Source organism: Hippocampus bargibanti, linkage group LG04 (genome assembly GCF_051943395.1).
Source record: "Hippocampus bargibanti isolate YZ-2025 linkage group LG04, ASM5194339v1, whole genome shotgun sequence".
Taxonomy (NCBI): domain Eukaryota; kingdom Metazoa; phylum Chordata; class Actinopteri; order Syngnathiformes; family Syngnathidae; genus Hippocampus; species Hippocampus bargibanti.
In genome coordinates, this window is record NC_142737.1 from 16,826,566 (window position 1) to 16,840,495 (window position 13,930).

General features: G+C 41.7%; 2 protein-coding genes across 7 annotated transcripts in view; one reads left to right on the forward strand and one right to left on the reverse strand.

Annotated features, from left to right (window-relative positions):
• emid1 (EMI domain containing 1) overlaps nucleotides 1-8,919 on the forward strand; it is a 77,730-nt gene extending 68,811 nt beyond the window's left edge. For 4 of the 6 annotated variants that reach the window (XM_088994396.1, XM_088994398.1, XM_088994401.1 and 1 more), the window contains 6 exons: nucleotides 2,670-2,722; nucleotides 2,801-2,863; nucleotides 2,949-2,993; nucleotides 3,125-3,169; nucleotides 5,150-5,240; nucleotides 7,906-8,919. In XM_088994396.1, the coding sequence (XP_088850522.1) occupies nucleotides 2,670-2,722; nucleotides 2,801-2,863; nucleotides 2,949-2,993; nucleotides 3,125-3,169; nucleotides 5,150-5,240; nucleotides 7,906-8,039 (431 nt within the window). In that variant the 3' untranslated portion in view covers nucleotides 8,040-8,919. Of the gene's footprint in view, nucleotides 1-2,669; nucleotides 2,723-2,800; nucleotides 2,864-2,948; nucleotides 2,994-3,124; nucleotides 3,170-4,883; nucleotides 4,969-5,149; nucleotides 5,241-7,905 lie in introns of all 6 variants that reach the window. The other 2 variants (XR_016114706.1, XM_088994397.1) reach the window with 2 other exon arrangements.
• A 1,286-nt stretch (nucleotides 8,920-10,205) lies between these two features.
• Nucleotides 10,206-12,588, reverse strand: rhbdd3 (rhomboid domain containing 3). The gene is made up of 5 exons (XM_088994402.1): nucleotides 12,157-12,588; nucleotides 11,686-12,069; nucleotides 11,118-11,244; nucleotides 10,793-11,026; nucleotides 10,206-10,706 (listed from the first exon to the last, which is right to left on the reverse strand). Exons 1-5 carry the CDS (start codon nucleotides 12,311-12,313, stop codon nucleotides 10,511-10,513), a joined length of 1,098 nt encoding a protein of 365 aa, XP_088850528.1. The 5' UTR covers nucleotides 12,314-12,588; the 3' UTR covers nucleotides 10,206-10,510.
• Nucleotides 12,589-13,930: the final 1,342 nt, after the last annotated feature.

Genomic DNA, 13,930 nt, shown 5'->3' on the forward strand with positions numbered 1-13,930 from the left:
CTGGGGCCCTTCACCTCGGAATTTGTGTTGTACCTCATCAATCTCAAGTTGTGATAGCAATTGCCGTTTGTGGATATTGGAACACTGAGCTACTAGTTGTTTCGTGGTCAACCGTGACTGTGGGTTTCGAAGTAACCATTCAGCCCCCATTCTCCGCATGTAACCCCTCTGACAAGGGTTGCTTGAGTAGTAGCATTCCAACAGAGCCATGTTATCGCATCTCGTCCATCTCCGCTTTGTTCCAGTAGCCCATTTTTCATCAGGGTGCTCTGGTTCCCCAGCACCTGACGCAGACCTTGTTTGGCCGGGCGACGTCTGAGCCGGCATGTCATTCCATTTATTGTCTCTCATCATTGTATGAGGTAGGCATTAGCGTGAAGGGTCTTGCCCAAGGACCCACACTGGATGATGTCATTGTGCTCATTTTCTCTGCCACAAGTGGGATTCGAACCCTCGTCTCCCATATGCCAAACCGATGCATTATCAACTGAGCTATCCAGCCGCTATATATATATATATATATATATATATATATATATATATATATATATATATATATATATATATACAGTAAAGTCTCGTTATATATATACAGTAAAGTCTCGTTATATCGATATCGGATATATCGATAGTCCCGGTTATATCGATACTATTTCTATGCACGCACGGAGAAAATTACATGCAAACAGGGTCGGATATATCGATAGTCCCGGTTATATCGATATTTTTTCGGACTCCCTTGAATATCGATATAACGAGACTTTACTGTATATATATATATATATATATATATATATATATATATATATATATATATATATATATATATATATATATATATATATATACAATATATATATAAAATATACAAACTTTTCGGTTTACGAACGTTAAATGTATGAAAATTAAACATTGGATTAAGCACTACTTTTCGCGAAACACACCCTCCACCGCGGCTGACGGAGTAATCTTCGGTAGAAGAACACCAAAGCACATGACCAAACAGCGCCCCAGCCGCCTGCCTTTCCACACCCCCTTTCTCTGAATGCACACGTAGAGAGAGAGAGAGAGAGAGAGAGAGACACAGAGAGACACACAGAGAGACACACACAGAGAGACACACACAGAGAGACAGAGAGACACACACAGATAGACAGAGAGACACACACAGAGAGACAAAGAGAGACGTTGATCGCCTCCAAGGAGTTTTTTTCAGTTGAGGAGAAGAAAGAGATCATTGAGAAACACGAACGAGGTGTGCGTTTGTGGCGTCACAGGTGCGCACCGCGGCTTTCCTGTGAATCTCAGCCTGACACATTTCCCACGCTGTGTGTCACTTCCCTGAGAGTAACTTTCTACTACCATTCTACAACTAAAGAGCCCGGTACCGAAATGCAAAGTCCACCATTGCTACCATCCTTCGCAAAGTTTTACACAAAGGTTTTACACGATGATTTCACGTGACTAATGACACCGGAATTGTCACGTGCGAGTTCACAGCTGGGGCTAGGACGCCACTCCCGACCTCCGTCAGCCGCAGCTGGGGCTAGGACGCCACTCCCGACCTCCGTCAGCCGAAGAAGACACAAAACTAAATTACAGTCGAGGAGAAGAAGGAGGTCATTGAGAAACACGAATAGGGTGTGCGTGTTCATCCCCGAATCACCGATACTAGGACATTTCAACGAGTCGCAGTCACCTCACCAGTGACATGATTACGACGCCTCACGCCTCGCCAGTGTCTTGGAGTTGCCAGCACAAGAGTTTGTTTCGCTCGAGGTGATTGTTAGCCACGATCACGTAAGTTTGTTGCTCATGGGGATTGCGAGTGTGCCATTTTATTTTGCCTAGCTTGATCGCCCCCGCTCGCCTTCTTTTGTCGCGTTTTATTCCAGGTCCGTGGAAAAATCGGACTCAAACCTTTTGTTGTAATAAAATCTCTGCCAGCACCTACGGGACTTGAAGTGGATGCAGATGACACTGAGGAGCTTGTTGCTGACCATAATGAGGTCCTCAACACAGAGGATTTTATTTGCCTTCAAGAGGACAAGCAGAAGCAAGCCATTCAGGAGTTGATGTGCAGGCTTTTATTGAACAGTTCCATCCAGAAAAGACTGAAATTTTGTTCATATACTAAGTGTTTGAACACTTTAATAGCGATATGCAGAGAGACAGCAATGTGGTCTCACTGCAGAGCAAGCCAGCACAGTTAGCATAGTCGTTGCGCAATCCATGGTGAGCTCAGCCGGCTGCTGCCTCACCGCTCGTCTACTTAGTATTTGAATGGTAAATGTGAACATTCATCGATATTGAAAAAAAATCCAAAAATGGTAATGTTAAATGGAAAAGAACTTTATAGTACAAATCACTAAATAAATATAACTGTAATTTATTTTTCATTTTATATTTCCATGATGACAGGTGAGGCACAGCCTCACCTGCCTCCCCTGACTGCACGTCACTGATATATAGTCCTATCACATTCCTTGTGTGTTCTACATACTTGGCAATGAAGATGATTCTGATTTATTATATATATATATATATATATATATATATATATATATATATATATATATATATATATATATATATAAGGGGATATTATTCCAAGGAAAATTCATGATGAAAGGCCAAATTTCTCTTTGCTAATTGCTATTCATGCGTAGGTCCCATGGGCCCGAAAGGACCAGCAGGCCCACCAGGCCCACAGGGACAAAATGTAAGGTGGCTGACACTAATTTGTTGTTAATATGTTCTCTCAAGGCTAAGTTAGCTCTCTAATTTTGGCTGTCGACAGGGTAAACCCGGGACTCCTGGAGCACAAGGTCTTATGGGGCTGAAGGGAGAGCGTGGAGAGAGGGTGAGTGCCACTGATGGCTTAATAGCTTTTCTGTTTATTCACCCTTGATGCTGAAACAAAATGATGTGGTGCACTTGTGGTTCAGGGTCCCTCAGGTTACCCAGGGGACAGGGGCTTCAGGGGCGAGCCGGTAAGGCAACCTAAACCCTAACCTCTGCTTTCAGCATTAGAAGGATCTTGATAACGATCTTTACAATATCATAAAAACATTTCCTTTTCTTTGAGTCACGCTTCTACAGTAGTTGTACTATTCTTTTTCAGGGATTACCGGGTCCCAAAGGAGATCGTGGAGAGAAGGGCTTACCGGTGAGGAAGTAGCACATTTGGTGGTAATGTGGTTCTGTCCAAGCACTTTTGGTGGAACAAAAGCAAAGCTTTTGCTTCTGAGAATTATTTTAATACTCCCTTGTTAAGTATGACATTTCTTTTGTTTGTCTAACGCTTCCTTTTCTTTGATCTCTTTTTCATTTTACAAGAGCAATCTAAATGTAAGAGATTTTCGATTCAGGATATGTTTCTCGGCAATGTGTTTTTATTGTCCTCTAGTGTCTTCTCACCCATCATGTGTGTGTTTTTTACATGTGATTTCAGCTGGTGAACCATATGTGTGTGTGTGTGTGAAAAATGTTAATGTTGATGCGATTTTGTGTTTTTTGATCCTTGGGGTGCGCTTCGGACTGCAGCCCCATCCCCATCATGACATTGTCCTCTTGACCTTTAAGCTGTCTGACTCCCTCTGCAAGCCATGGCTACCGTTCACAGTCACTTTGGCAGCATCTGACTTTGGCATACATGTAAAAATACCGTCACACCAACAATTTAGTTCTTCCAACCCGCTACAACCAAGCCATAGACGAGAAGGCTGAATCCTTTAACACATTTTCCTCAATTAAAGGTCTTCCAAATTGATTGTCTTGTCTTCAGATGAAATCATACAACAAACAAAAGCCAAATGTATGCGATGCAAATGCCAAATCATCCCATTTTTGTGCCAGTCCCGGATTCAGTTGGGTTCAGAGATGTTGTGGAGTGGATACAGCTACCCTCTTTTACCCCATCTTGCAAAGGATTCGTTTCTTGCATGTGGACATTAACAAGTACATAACAAGGCTGCTATGTTGAAATATGGAAAAAAAATCCCTTTAGTATTAATTTTCTTGCTTTGAATTAAATAGTCTGCATTGGCTAAAAAGTATTTATTTTCCACTTTGTTTTACTAATCAGAACATTTTTACCATGCACCCCCTGCCCAGATCCTATTTGCATGCCTTATGTTTTATGGTGAATTGTGGTCTTTTTTTGTTTTCCTTCCGTTTATACAAAATAAAAGTGTGACCGGATTTTAATGTACACTCACTGGGCACTCTCTTAGGTAGCATTGCACATTCCCCACATATGTGATCAAACTATTCACAAATCTGATTTTTTCATTGAATTACTAACTTACTAAATCAATTATGGATGGATGGATATGTATATGTATGTAGAATAGAAGAAATACCACATACTGGTAATATCGGCATTTGAAATAGCTGCAAAATCAAATATTACTTGAGCGTCAATTAAAAGCGAGCATTATTACCTAAGTGGACCTAATAAGGTATCCAGTGAGTGCATGTTTTGCCCTCTGGCCCTTGTTAGCCAGATGGTGACCGTAATAACTTTAAGCAAATCCTTCCCTGGCTGAGTTGCAGACAGAAACATTAGTGCATACATAGCATGACCAAATATGCATCCTGGAACAACCAGGTGTGTCAAACGTGTAACTGCTGTGACGTGCATGCTGTTGTTGTCCAGCCCAGCATGGCAAAGACTGGCGTCATACCGTAGAGCAGCATGGCCAGAGAATGAGGGGAGATGGAGACATGTAGGAAGCAAGACGATGCTGGACAAATGTGTGGACTGTTTAACCTTCTAACTGCTGAACTGTATTGAGAAGAACAAAACAAATGAGCTGCATCTCGGCGTGCTGTTCTTCAGCTTGCACTCCTAACAATGACGGCTGTATCTATCTTCACAGGGGGACGGAATACATCAGATCAGAGAGGCGCTGAAGATCTTAGCTGAGAGGGTTTTAATCCTCGAGACTATGATCGGTATTCATGGTGAGTAGGAGGAGGCCTGAGGCAGGGTCAGTTTGAGGCAGGGGTTAAGGTAGGGGGCTACATCTCCCACTTACACTATTGGGACGGGGAGTGGCAACAGTCACGAGCAGCCCCCAGGACTCAGGCTGGTGTTTCCACACCCCCTCACGCAGCCCCCTCCCCTGTCACTGCTCTCTGATAGGACTTTAGCTTGCAGATGTTCCGCGACTTGCAGGCTGAGCTTGAGCTTCTGGCTCGTAGAGTGACGCTGCTGGAGGCTATCATCTGGCCAGGTAATGATGAGACCTCCTCACCTACAGCTCTGATGGCCCTCAAACAGACACACACACACGCAAAAAAAAGAGAAATCAAGGAAAACTAGGGAATGTTGAAAGCGTGCCATGACATTACCAAATCTTACTGAACTGCGGAACGTTGATGTAGCTACTTTAAAGTCGATTTTTAAAAATAGATTTGCAATTTTTAGAATTAAGCGAAGATACGGCTTTTAATTCATGAAAATCACTGTGCTTTGTGGATTGGTGTGTTTCACTTATACCTATTGTGCTAGTCTGGAGAGTAGCGCTGCAACATTTACCGTATTTTCCGGTGTATAAGGCGCACCCCCAACGAATGGTGTATTTTCAAACTTTTTCCATATACAGTAAAGTCTCGTTATATCGATATTCAAGGGAGTCCGAAAAAACATCGATATAACCGGGACTATCCATATATCCGACCCTGTTTGCATGTAATTTTCTCCGTGCGTGCATAGAAATAGTATCGATATAACCGGGACCATCGATATATCCGATATCGATATAACGAGACTTTACTGTATAAGGCAAACCGGAGTATAAGGCGCACCTTCAATGAGTGAAAAAGGTTTTCCAAATATAATATGTAAATCTATAAAAGTTTTCTGTATATAAGGCACACCACATTATAAGGCGCTACAATAGAGGCTGGGGTTACACACTACTATGGGGGGAAAATGGAGTTTGTGGCTGCCGACAGGAGTTGCAAGACCTGTTGTGGCTCAATATTACTTCACATATTGTATAAGAGGCAACTGCATATAAGGCACAGGGTCATCTTTTGGAGAAAATGAAGGCTTTCAGGTGTGCCTTATACCAGTGTTTGAAATAACGTCTGCCCGCGGCATACAACTTTTACGTCGGGCGTACAACTTTCAAAACGTCTCTGCCCTGGTGGCTGACAACTTCTTCAAGGAAAAAAAAAGATTTTTTTTTTCAAATCAAACGTTTGTTTTACTCAATAAAGCAAACACCATAAGGCACAGGGTCATCTTTTAATATGAGTTTTGGGTGCGTCTTATATACTGGAAAATACGGTAGGTTTTATTTTCTATGAAATTACAAGAATTTTTCTTTTGAGATTGTTATTAACTGGAAATGCTTGGTCGCAACCACTACCCCACTGGATATCTTGATTTGTCATACTTTCCATGACACGTTTGGATATACTGTAAGCACAATTCAGGTGAATTGTAGGTGCGCTTCCTAGTTTCATCCACCCTTGACACCTTGGCTTCTTCAATATTTATCAGGAATAACTCTTTTTGGATCTAGTAAGATCTAAAGAGAATCTCAATCAGGGGCAAACTCTCATCCTAATGTACGGTGGGATACCATAAAAATATGTACTGTATCACTTTTTGACTGCAAACTGTTATGAGCATTGTTGAAGTCTGATGAAAAGCATGTGTGTTGTTTCTTTTTCTTTATGTCCATCTCACACCTCAAAGTTTTTTTCCTGATAATATCTTTTTCAGAACACCACATCTCAAAAATAACGCACACACAAACACACATCTGTTTGTTGACATACATGCTTTTCCTTTGGACAAAAGATGGCACTGAGCCATTGTTTGTGCTAAAATACACTTAAAGGACAACCGACGCCTCTGGTCAAGTTGTGTTCAGAATTTGTAAAATCACTTCAAATGATTTCTACTGAGCGTATTTTACAAAGATTCCACCACATATAGCTATATTTTACGTTTGAAGACTCGCGCTGAATATTCCGGAAGTCTTGTTTTCGAGTTGATGGCGATCCCCACGTGACGTCACGTTTGGAACGCCCCTGACCGATAAAGCGACACACAGTGCATTTTGCGGTACTTTGTTTGGTCTGAAAACTTCATGTTGATCCGTGTTGATTCTGAAATTAGAAGGAAAACACATAGCGCGATGGTGAATCGTTGTGTGTTGCACCATGACAACTATTTGATATTCGCTGACACAAATTCCCAGGAGACAAATCAGCCCATTTCCAAAGGAGCTTGGGCGCCATTTTCTGCATTTTCTGGGTGCTTCATTGCTGTCGTTGACGGCTCGAATTGATGTGGGAGGACTCCTTTAATCGATTGCAAACATGTATGCTTTCCTCTTTAGAACTATTTGAATCATATTCATAACTGGATGAGTAACAAGAAAGCATCTTCTCCGAATCTGAAGCTATTGTTTTGATTCTCGAGCAATACAAGACGTCTTGGCGTGACGTCACGAACAAGGGGGCGGGACCTTCTGAAACTGGCCGTTTCTGGTTTCATTTTGAAGTCATTTTTGGACACTTTAAGTCATTTTTATTAGTGTTTTTCATTTGACTAAAAAGATCTGCCTGCGTGTTTTGGGTATTTTATATGCTATAAAACGTTTTCTGATGTCAGTTAGGAAACAAAAAAATGGTGTTGGTTGTCCTTTAAATGTAGTTGCAGTCCCACTCACCAGTCCCACTGATGCTTTGTGGCAGGTTCTAGCAGCAGAGACTTGATAGAAAATAAACCAATGTAAAAATGTGTCTGATGAAATTGCAGGCATGCTTGTAATAGTGCTAGTTAAAAAAAACTTAGGTGAGATCAAGACAACGGCATGCATGTGGTCAAACAGTGTTGGGCAGGGAGGCCCTGTTCCAACTGCTGTCTTTCTTCAACAGAACCTGATCTAGGCTCTGGGGATGGACCATTTGGCACAGTCTCCCCTAGTTTCTACAGAGATAAGCGAGCAGGTGCGCTTCCGTATCGACCTACTTCTCTTCGGTCTTCCGACACCAAGGTTCAAGGGAAGTAGCCCCCCCGCCCCAACTCCCTGAGGACAGCAGGCTGAGTTAGGCCTTTCTTTCCGATAGCTCGCATCACTTAATTGATAGTCTTTTTGAGGGGGCTTTCCTGTCAGATTTAGGTTGGGGGACACCTCAGGGAAATGCCAGTGATACTCCACCATGTTCTCCTCGCCTGTAACAACGTGTTTGACACCCCCTATCGCCATAACCACTTTTTGCTGCACCTCCCTGGGTCTCACATGTTTGGCAAGAGGAAACTGAATTACATGGCGGTGCTTCTCTGCTCACAAATCTGGACATTAAGGGTCATTTAGCTTCATCCGTTTGTGGGGATGTAACAGGGTTTTCATTCTTTTTTAATGTGACGGCAATGTCGTGAGACCTCACGAGCGTGTACAATTTCTTGGACGACAGAAAACCTCTTCTTTTTGTTGTAACTCTTCGATTGCTAAACTCGGTTGAGATGTCGTGCACTAAAAACACAGACATCACTACTATTACTGAGATGTGTTGGTATATATATATGAGTGTGATGTGTGTTACAATTACACACGGGAAAAAAAGTGATCAATATATTACAACATATTTACATTTGTTGCATAGCCTATGATCCAGTGGATTTTATTTCATCCTGAAAATTATTTAGGGATAAGAAAACTCTACGCCCAGGAAAAGGCTAAACTGGAATCACTGTTACGTTGGTGCTGTCCTAAGACTTTTTTTTTCTTCATTGTAAATCAAACTTTTGTGAACGTATTTAAAATTGTCAGTGGTAGTTTGTCTAGCATACCGTTGTATAACTTTTTACATTTTATTTCTTGCAAATGTGTTGGAGTTGATACAACCCTGTCTCCTGATGATCGCTGTAATAAAATGATATTCACTGTTTTTTTAATCATTTTACATAACTTTGTGTCACTACGTCTGTGTAAGCTCTCAGTCGTACAGGAGTGGTCCATCGATGAAAAGGTTTCTTCAGCCGTCATCTGTACTTCTTTGAAGGTGTCGGACGTTTCGCTTCTCATCCAAGAGGCTTTGTCAGGGAACTATTTTTTTCTCTGGTAGCTCTGGCCCTTTATACAGTGTACATGTATATATCCCTACTGTCCAGCGGTTGCGGTGCCAGACCTCTGCTATGGTTGGTCCCTGTTCTAAGGTTGGGGGGAGCAGAGGACTATTTCCTGAGGCTACGCTGATTACTTCTATTGTCCTGACTGATTATGGTCTATGACTGGCCTGATTGCCCCATTTGCCCTGGTATTACCTCGTCAGCATAACTAAGCCTATGTGGCAACGATCTCAGGAGTGTGTTGTAAGCATGATCCAAATGAAACCTCACACCACAATGCTGATTTAGTGAAGGGTTTTGCTGTTTTATAAAAATAGCTTCTTTTACTCCCCTTTCAAACCATCATTTTTCTTTCGCTAAGATTTTAACCTCACTGTGTTCAAATGAGTGGTTGCTAGCTTTTAGGTGCATATGTACTGCAGATTTAGGCCCACTAGTATCCCTGCAATGTTGATAGTCTTTTTTTGAGAATGTGTTTAGTCTCCCCAATGTATTGCTCTTGACAATCTTCATTGTTACAATTATCGTATAAACTACATTGACATTTGTTGAAAGAAAAGGATAGGGAACGAAACCAAAAATCTTGAAGATACTAAAAGGAGAGGAGTAGCCGTACCTTACATTCAGGGGTTTCTGAAAAACTACAAACGGTCCTTTGGCGACACAAAATTCCTACTTATTTCAAACTGATGAAAACTTTAAGACAAAAATTACTGCACCCAAACGATAGTCTGCCAAATGAAAAACAAAGTAATGTAGTTTATTCAATACATTGTGAAAATGAAGGGACCTATTATAGCAGAGGTCTGTCACCACCACCTCTGGACAGTAGGGATAGATATATAGGGCCAGAGCTACCAGCAAAATTTTAGTTAGCTGACGAAGCCTCTTGGATGAGAAGAGAAACGTCCGACACCTTCAAAGAAGTACAGATGACGGCTGAAGAAACCTTTTCATCTTTGTGTCACTATGGAATGTTAACATCAATATTAGATATTCATTATGGGGTTCGGCACACTTAGCAATTAATTGAATTCCTGATGTTTTCTTTTGTTGATTTTGACGTAAAAATATGTATAATTTGAACAACATGGTTTGCACAAGATTATTTTTTGTGAAAATTTAATTATTTAGAGGGGGGGGGCATTACATACATTTACCACATGTTACTCATGTGCAACCAAATATTGAGTACCTGTACCTTTTTTTGCATGAAACTGATGAGTTAAACGTTTATACGTATTCCTCATGGAACAAAACGATACAATTTATTAACGAACGTGTGGTTGCTCATTTCCCAATAATACATCAAACAAACTCCCATCCCTTTCCGAAATACTTTTCATCTGGGGTTTATTTCACAGAAGGAATAAAAATGCAGCGTTTGCTGTATAAAGGCCAACAGTTTTTTCAGTCTCCGTGTGAGTTTTGACTCAACTCAGGGTTTTTGTGTGACGTGGTCTTCTTTCCCTTTACTGTAACCACAGCCTGCTCTCCAACACGGTTGTCGATGAGTAAGGAAATGGCGCCATCCAGCTGTTTTGATGCCGCAAGTGCCACTACGGCTCTTTCTGTGGGGAAGCCCATCTTCTCCAGTTGCTGGAGTCTTGGGGAAAACAGTGTGTCATCATTCCGCCAAATCACAAAGCATTGTCGTGTACATTAATGATCCGACTGTTTGTAGTTACCAACCTCAGGGCAGACACTGAGGATTTTGGCACCTCTACTTTTCGATTCACTTCCTCTGGGACATCCTGTAAGGAGGCAAGTATTCCAGCCCTCAGCATCTGTTCTTCTACCACCTCTGCTTCATACTCTGGCCTCCAATTAGACAGTGGCTCGTCCCACGGAGGGTGGTTCAATGTTAAGGGGTCATTCATAAGAGAGGGTGTTGCATGATCGTCATGCATAAACTGAGAGTGTGACCTGGAATTTGAGAGGGACAAAAAACAGAAAATCTAATTATGGTGAAGGTCAGTGTGACTATGGAAAAGATGGGGAAAAATATGACCCATACATCTGCGAGGACCAGTAGGTCGGCAAACTTAATCTGGATGAAGTAAGAATATATGCTGAAGTGGGAATGAAGGTCAGGACATTGGCTTTCTCCAACTCCTGTAACATCTGGATGAGACTGGGACTATCTGAAAGGTTCATTAAGTATCAGCATCTTCAAGCTTCTTGGGATTGATTAACTTCCTCAGAGAAAGGGATTGGTTACAATTTGTCACACCTTCAAAAGGACACAATACAATGTACAAATCCATCACTTATAATTGCTAGGATTACTTGGCTACTATTTTAGCTGATTTCGGCAAGTGATGGCAATGTGCATCCTAGAATTGTGCATGAATTGGCCACCCAATCATAGGGCACATACAAACAACCATTAACACTCATAATTGGTCTTTTGAAGTAGTATTCAAAAACTTGGGAATCGTATAATGTGGGAGGACGCTGGGGAACATGAAGGAGTCCCAATCTCAGAATTGTGAAGTGGATATCCTAAAAGACTGCCACCTCACAGGGTCACACTAAATTATTCTTACACATTGCATAATACGGTGATATTTAAACGAGGATACAGTTGTGAGCAGTGCATATGGCGCAGAAATTAAGCAGGGCAGGTGTCCCTGGCAGCACGATCAGACAAAGCAACAACAGCAACCAGGGCAGAATCCAAACTGGCAAACAGCCCCGACGTCGCCTTTTTGTCACGTGCCGGCACTGGGCTGTAAACAACGCCAGCTGAATAGCAGCATAGCCACAGAATCGACTGGCCTCAAGACTGAAGACAAAGAGGACCAGTGTGTAAATAAGAGGTAATACGGTCATTGTCAGGATGGAGAGGCCAAGATAGGCGATTGTGCCCCAGAGACGCTCTTGGCGTGGTCCCAACAACAGCAGCAGAGCAACGCTGACGACCAGAGAGGGCAAATCGTCATGATTGAGAGCGTACAGGAAAACGTCTAGACGAAACAAGAGTTGGAATTTTTTAACTATGTTGTTTGTTACGAATTATACAAGATACCAGTTTTCCGTCTGCGAATTGATACCTCTGAAACGTGGAAATTCTCCACCTGGACCTAAATTGAGACTTGTTTGGGGACCTGCAGCATAGACCACAAAGATGAGCGCCACCAGCAGGGTTGTCCCTAGAAAGAATCCTGGACGTCCTGAGCCGAGCCAAACGGAAAATATACGATAACTCATGACCTAAATCACTTGATTGTTCTTCTTTTCCCACTTTGCACAACGCTGGTACGTTCGTCTAGAAGTAGTGGCCATTATGTCGTTTTTGATCGCAGGGAATCTACACTCGCTGTACTATAATATATTCGTTTGAGCCTGTACAGTATCCATGTGTCGATGAGAGGTCATAATGATGCTCCAAAACACACTGTATAAATCGAAAGCATCCTGTACTGTACTGTATTGTTCTTAATGCGCTTGATTTCGGGTGACGTCATATTACACGCTTCTTCGCGAGTTGTCAACAGTATATGATACTGCCATCTATTGGACAGAATGAGACTTTCAGGGAAACATACGTTGCATCCTTAATCCTGTACAGTACTGTCCTAGAAAATACATTGCACTACTGTCATCATGGGCCTCGTGGACACGAGGAGGATGACATAGACATACGTGTCCACCGTGTCGCCTCTGTCCATCACTAACTCTCATAATACTTCTGTGTAAGCTCTCAGTCGTACAGGAGTGGTCAATCGATGAAAAGGTTTCTTCAGCCGTCATCTATACTTCCTTGAAGGTGTCGGACGTTTCGCTTCTGATAAATGCAACAAAATTATACTAGGAAAATACTACATTTGCGAATTAGGAGTCTTAACATAGAGATAAAAAACAAACAGTCAGAAATAGAAACTTATTATCAATGATTACACACTGAACTTACTCACAAAATCTATCAGAAAGTGTGTGAATCTACCAAATCCGGATACATGAGGCACCACAGCAAAACCAAAGAGAGACAAAAGAGTAAATTTCAAAAATTACTTTTACAGAAACAATCACAGCTATTTGTAAACACGGGAAAAATTAGGTATGAGCAGATTTCAAGAGAGAACTGGATCCGAAATTTGTCAGACAGAGATCTCTCAGAGACAGAAAACGCGGTACTAACCAAAGGTTCAAATTTCTCAGTAACTACTAAAATTATACCTACAATAGACTACATCACAGCTACTGAATCGGCTATTAAAAATAACAAACTTTCGTATGTACAGGCAGATGATCTTCGCATTAAAATATCAGCCCTTCTTAGAAGTGCCATACCACCTCCGTCCAACATAACATTAGAAGAGAGAAAGGCGTTAACTACTCTACAAAAAGATAAAAATATTACTATTTTGCCAGCAGACAAGGGTAGGTGTACAGTGCTTCTCAACACATCGGATTATGAAGTCAAAATAAATAGGTTAATCAGTGATTCTTACACTTATGAGCAACCAAAAAGGGACCCTTCCAATAGATACAAGAAAGAAATGATAGACTGTCTCCAAAAGTTAGAGAAAGGAAAACTGCCAAAAATACATAATGAAGGGTTCCCACTCAGACCCATTGTTTGTAGCATTGACTCCTCTACATTCAATGTAGCCAAATATTTAAAAACTATCTTAGCTCCGTTGGTTGGTAACACAGAATATCACGTAGCGAACACCACAGGGTTTGTAGAGAGGATCAAGGACCTCATATTGGAACCTGAGGAAACAGTGGCATCTTACGATGTGACTTCTCTCTTCACATCTGTCCCAACCTCAGCTACAGTCTTAGTGGTGAGGACGACACTGCTGGCGGACGTTTCGCTGC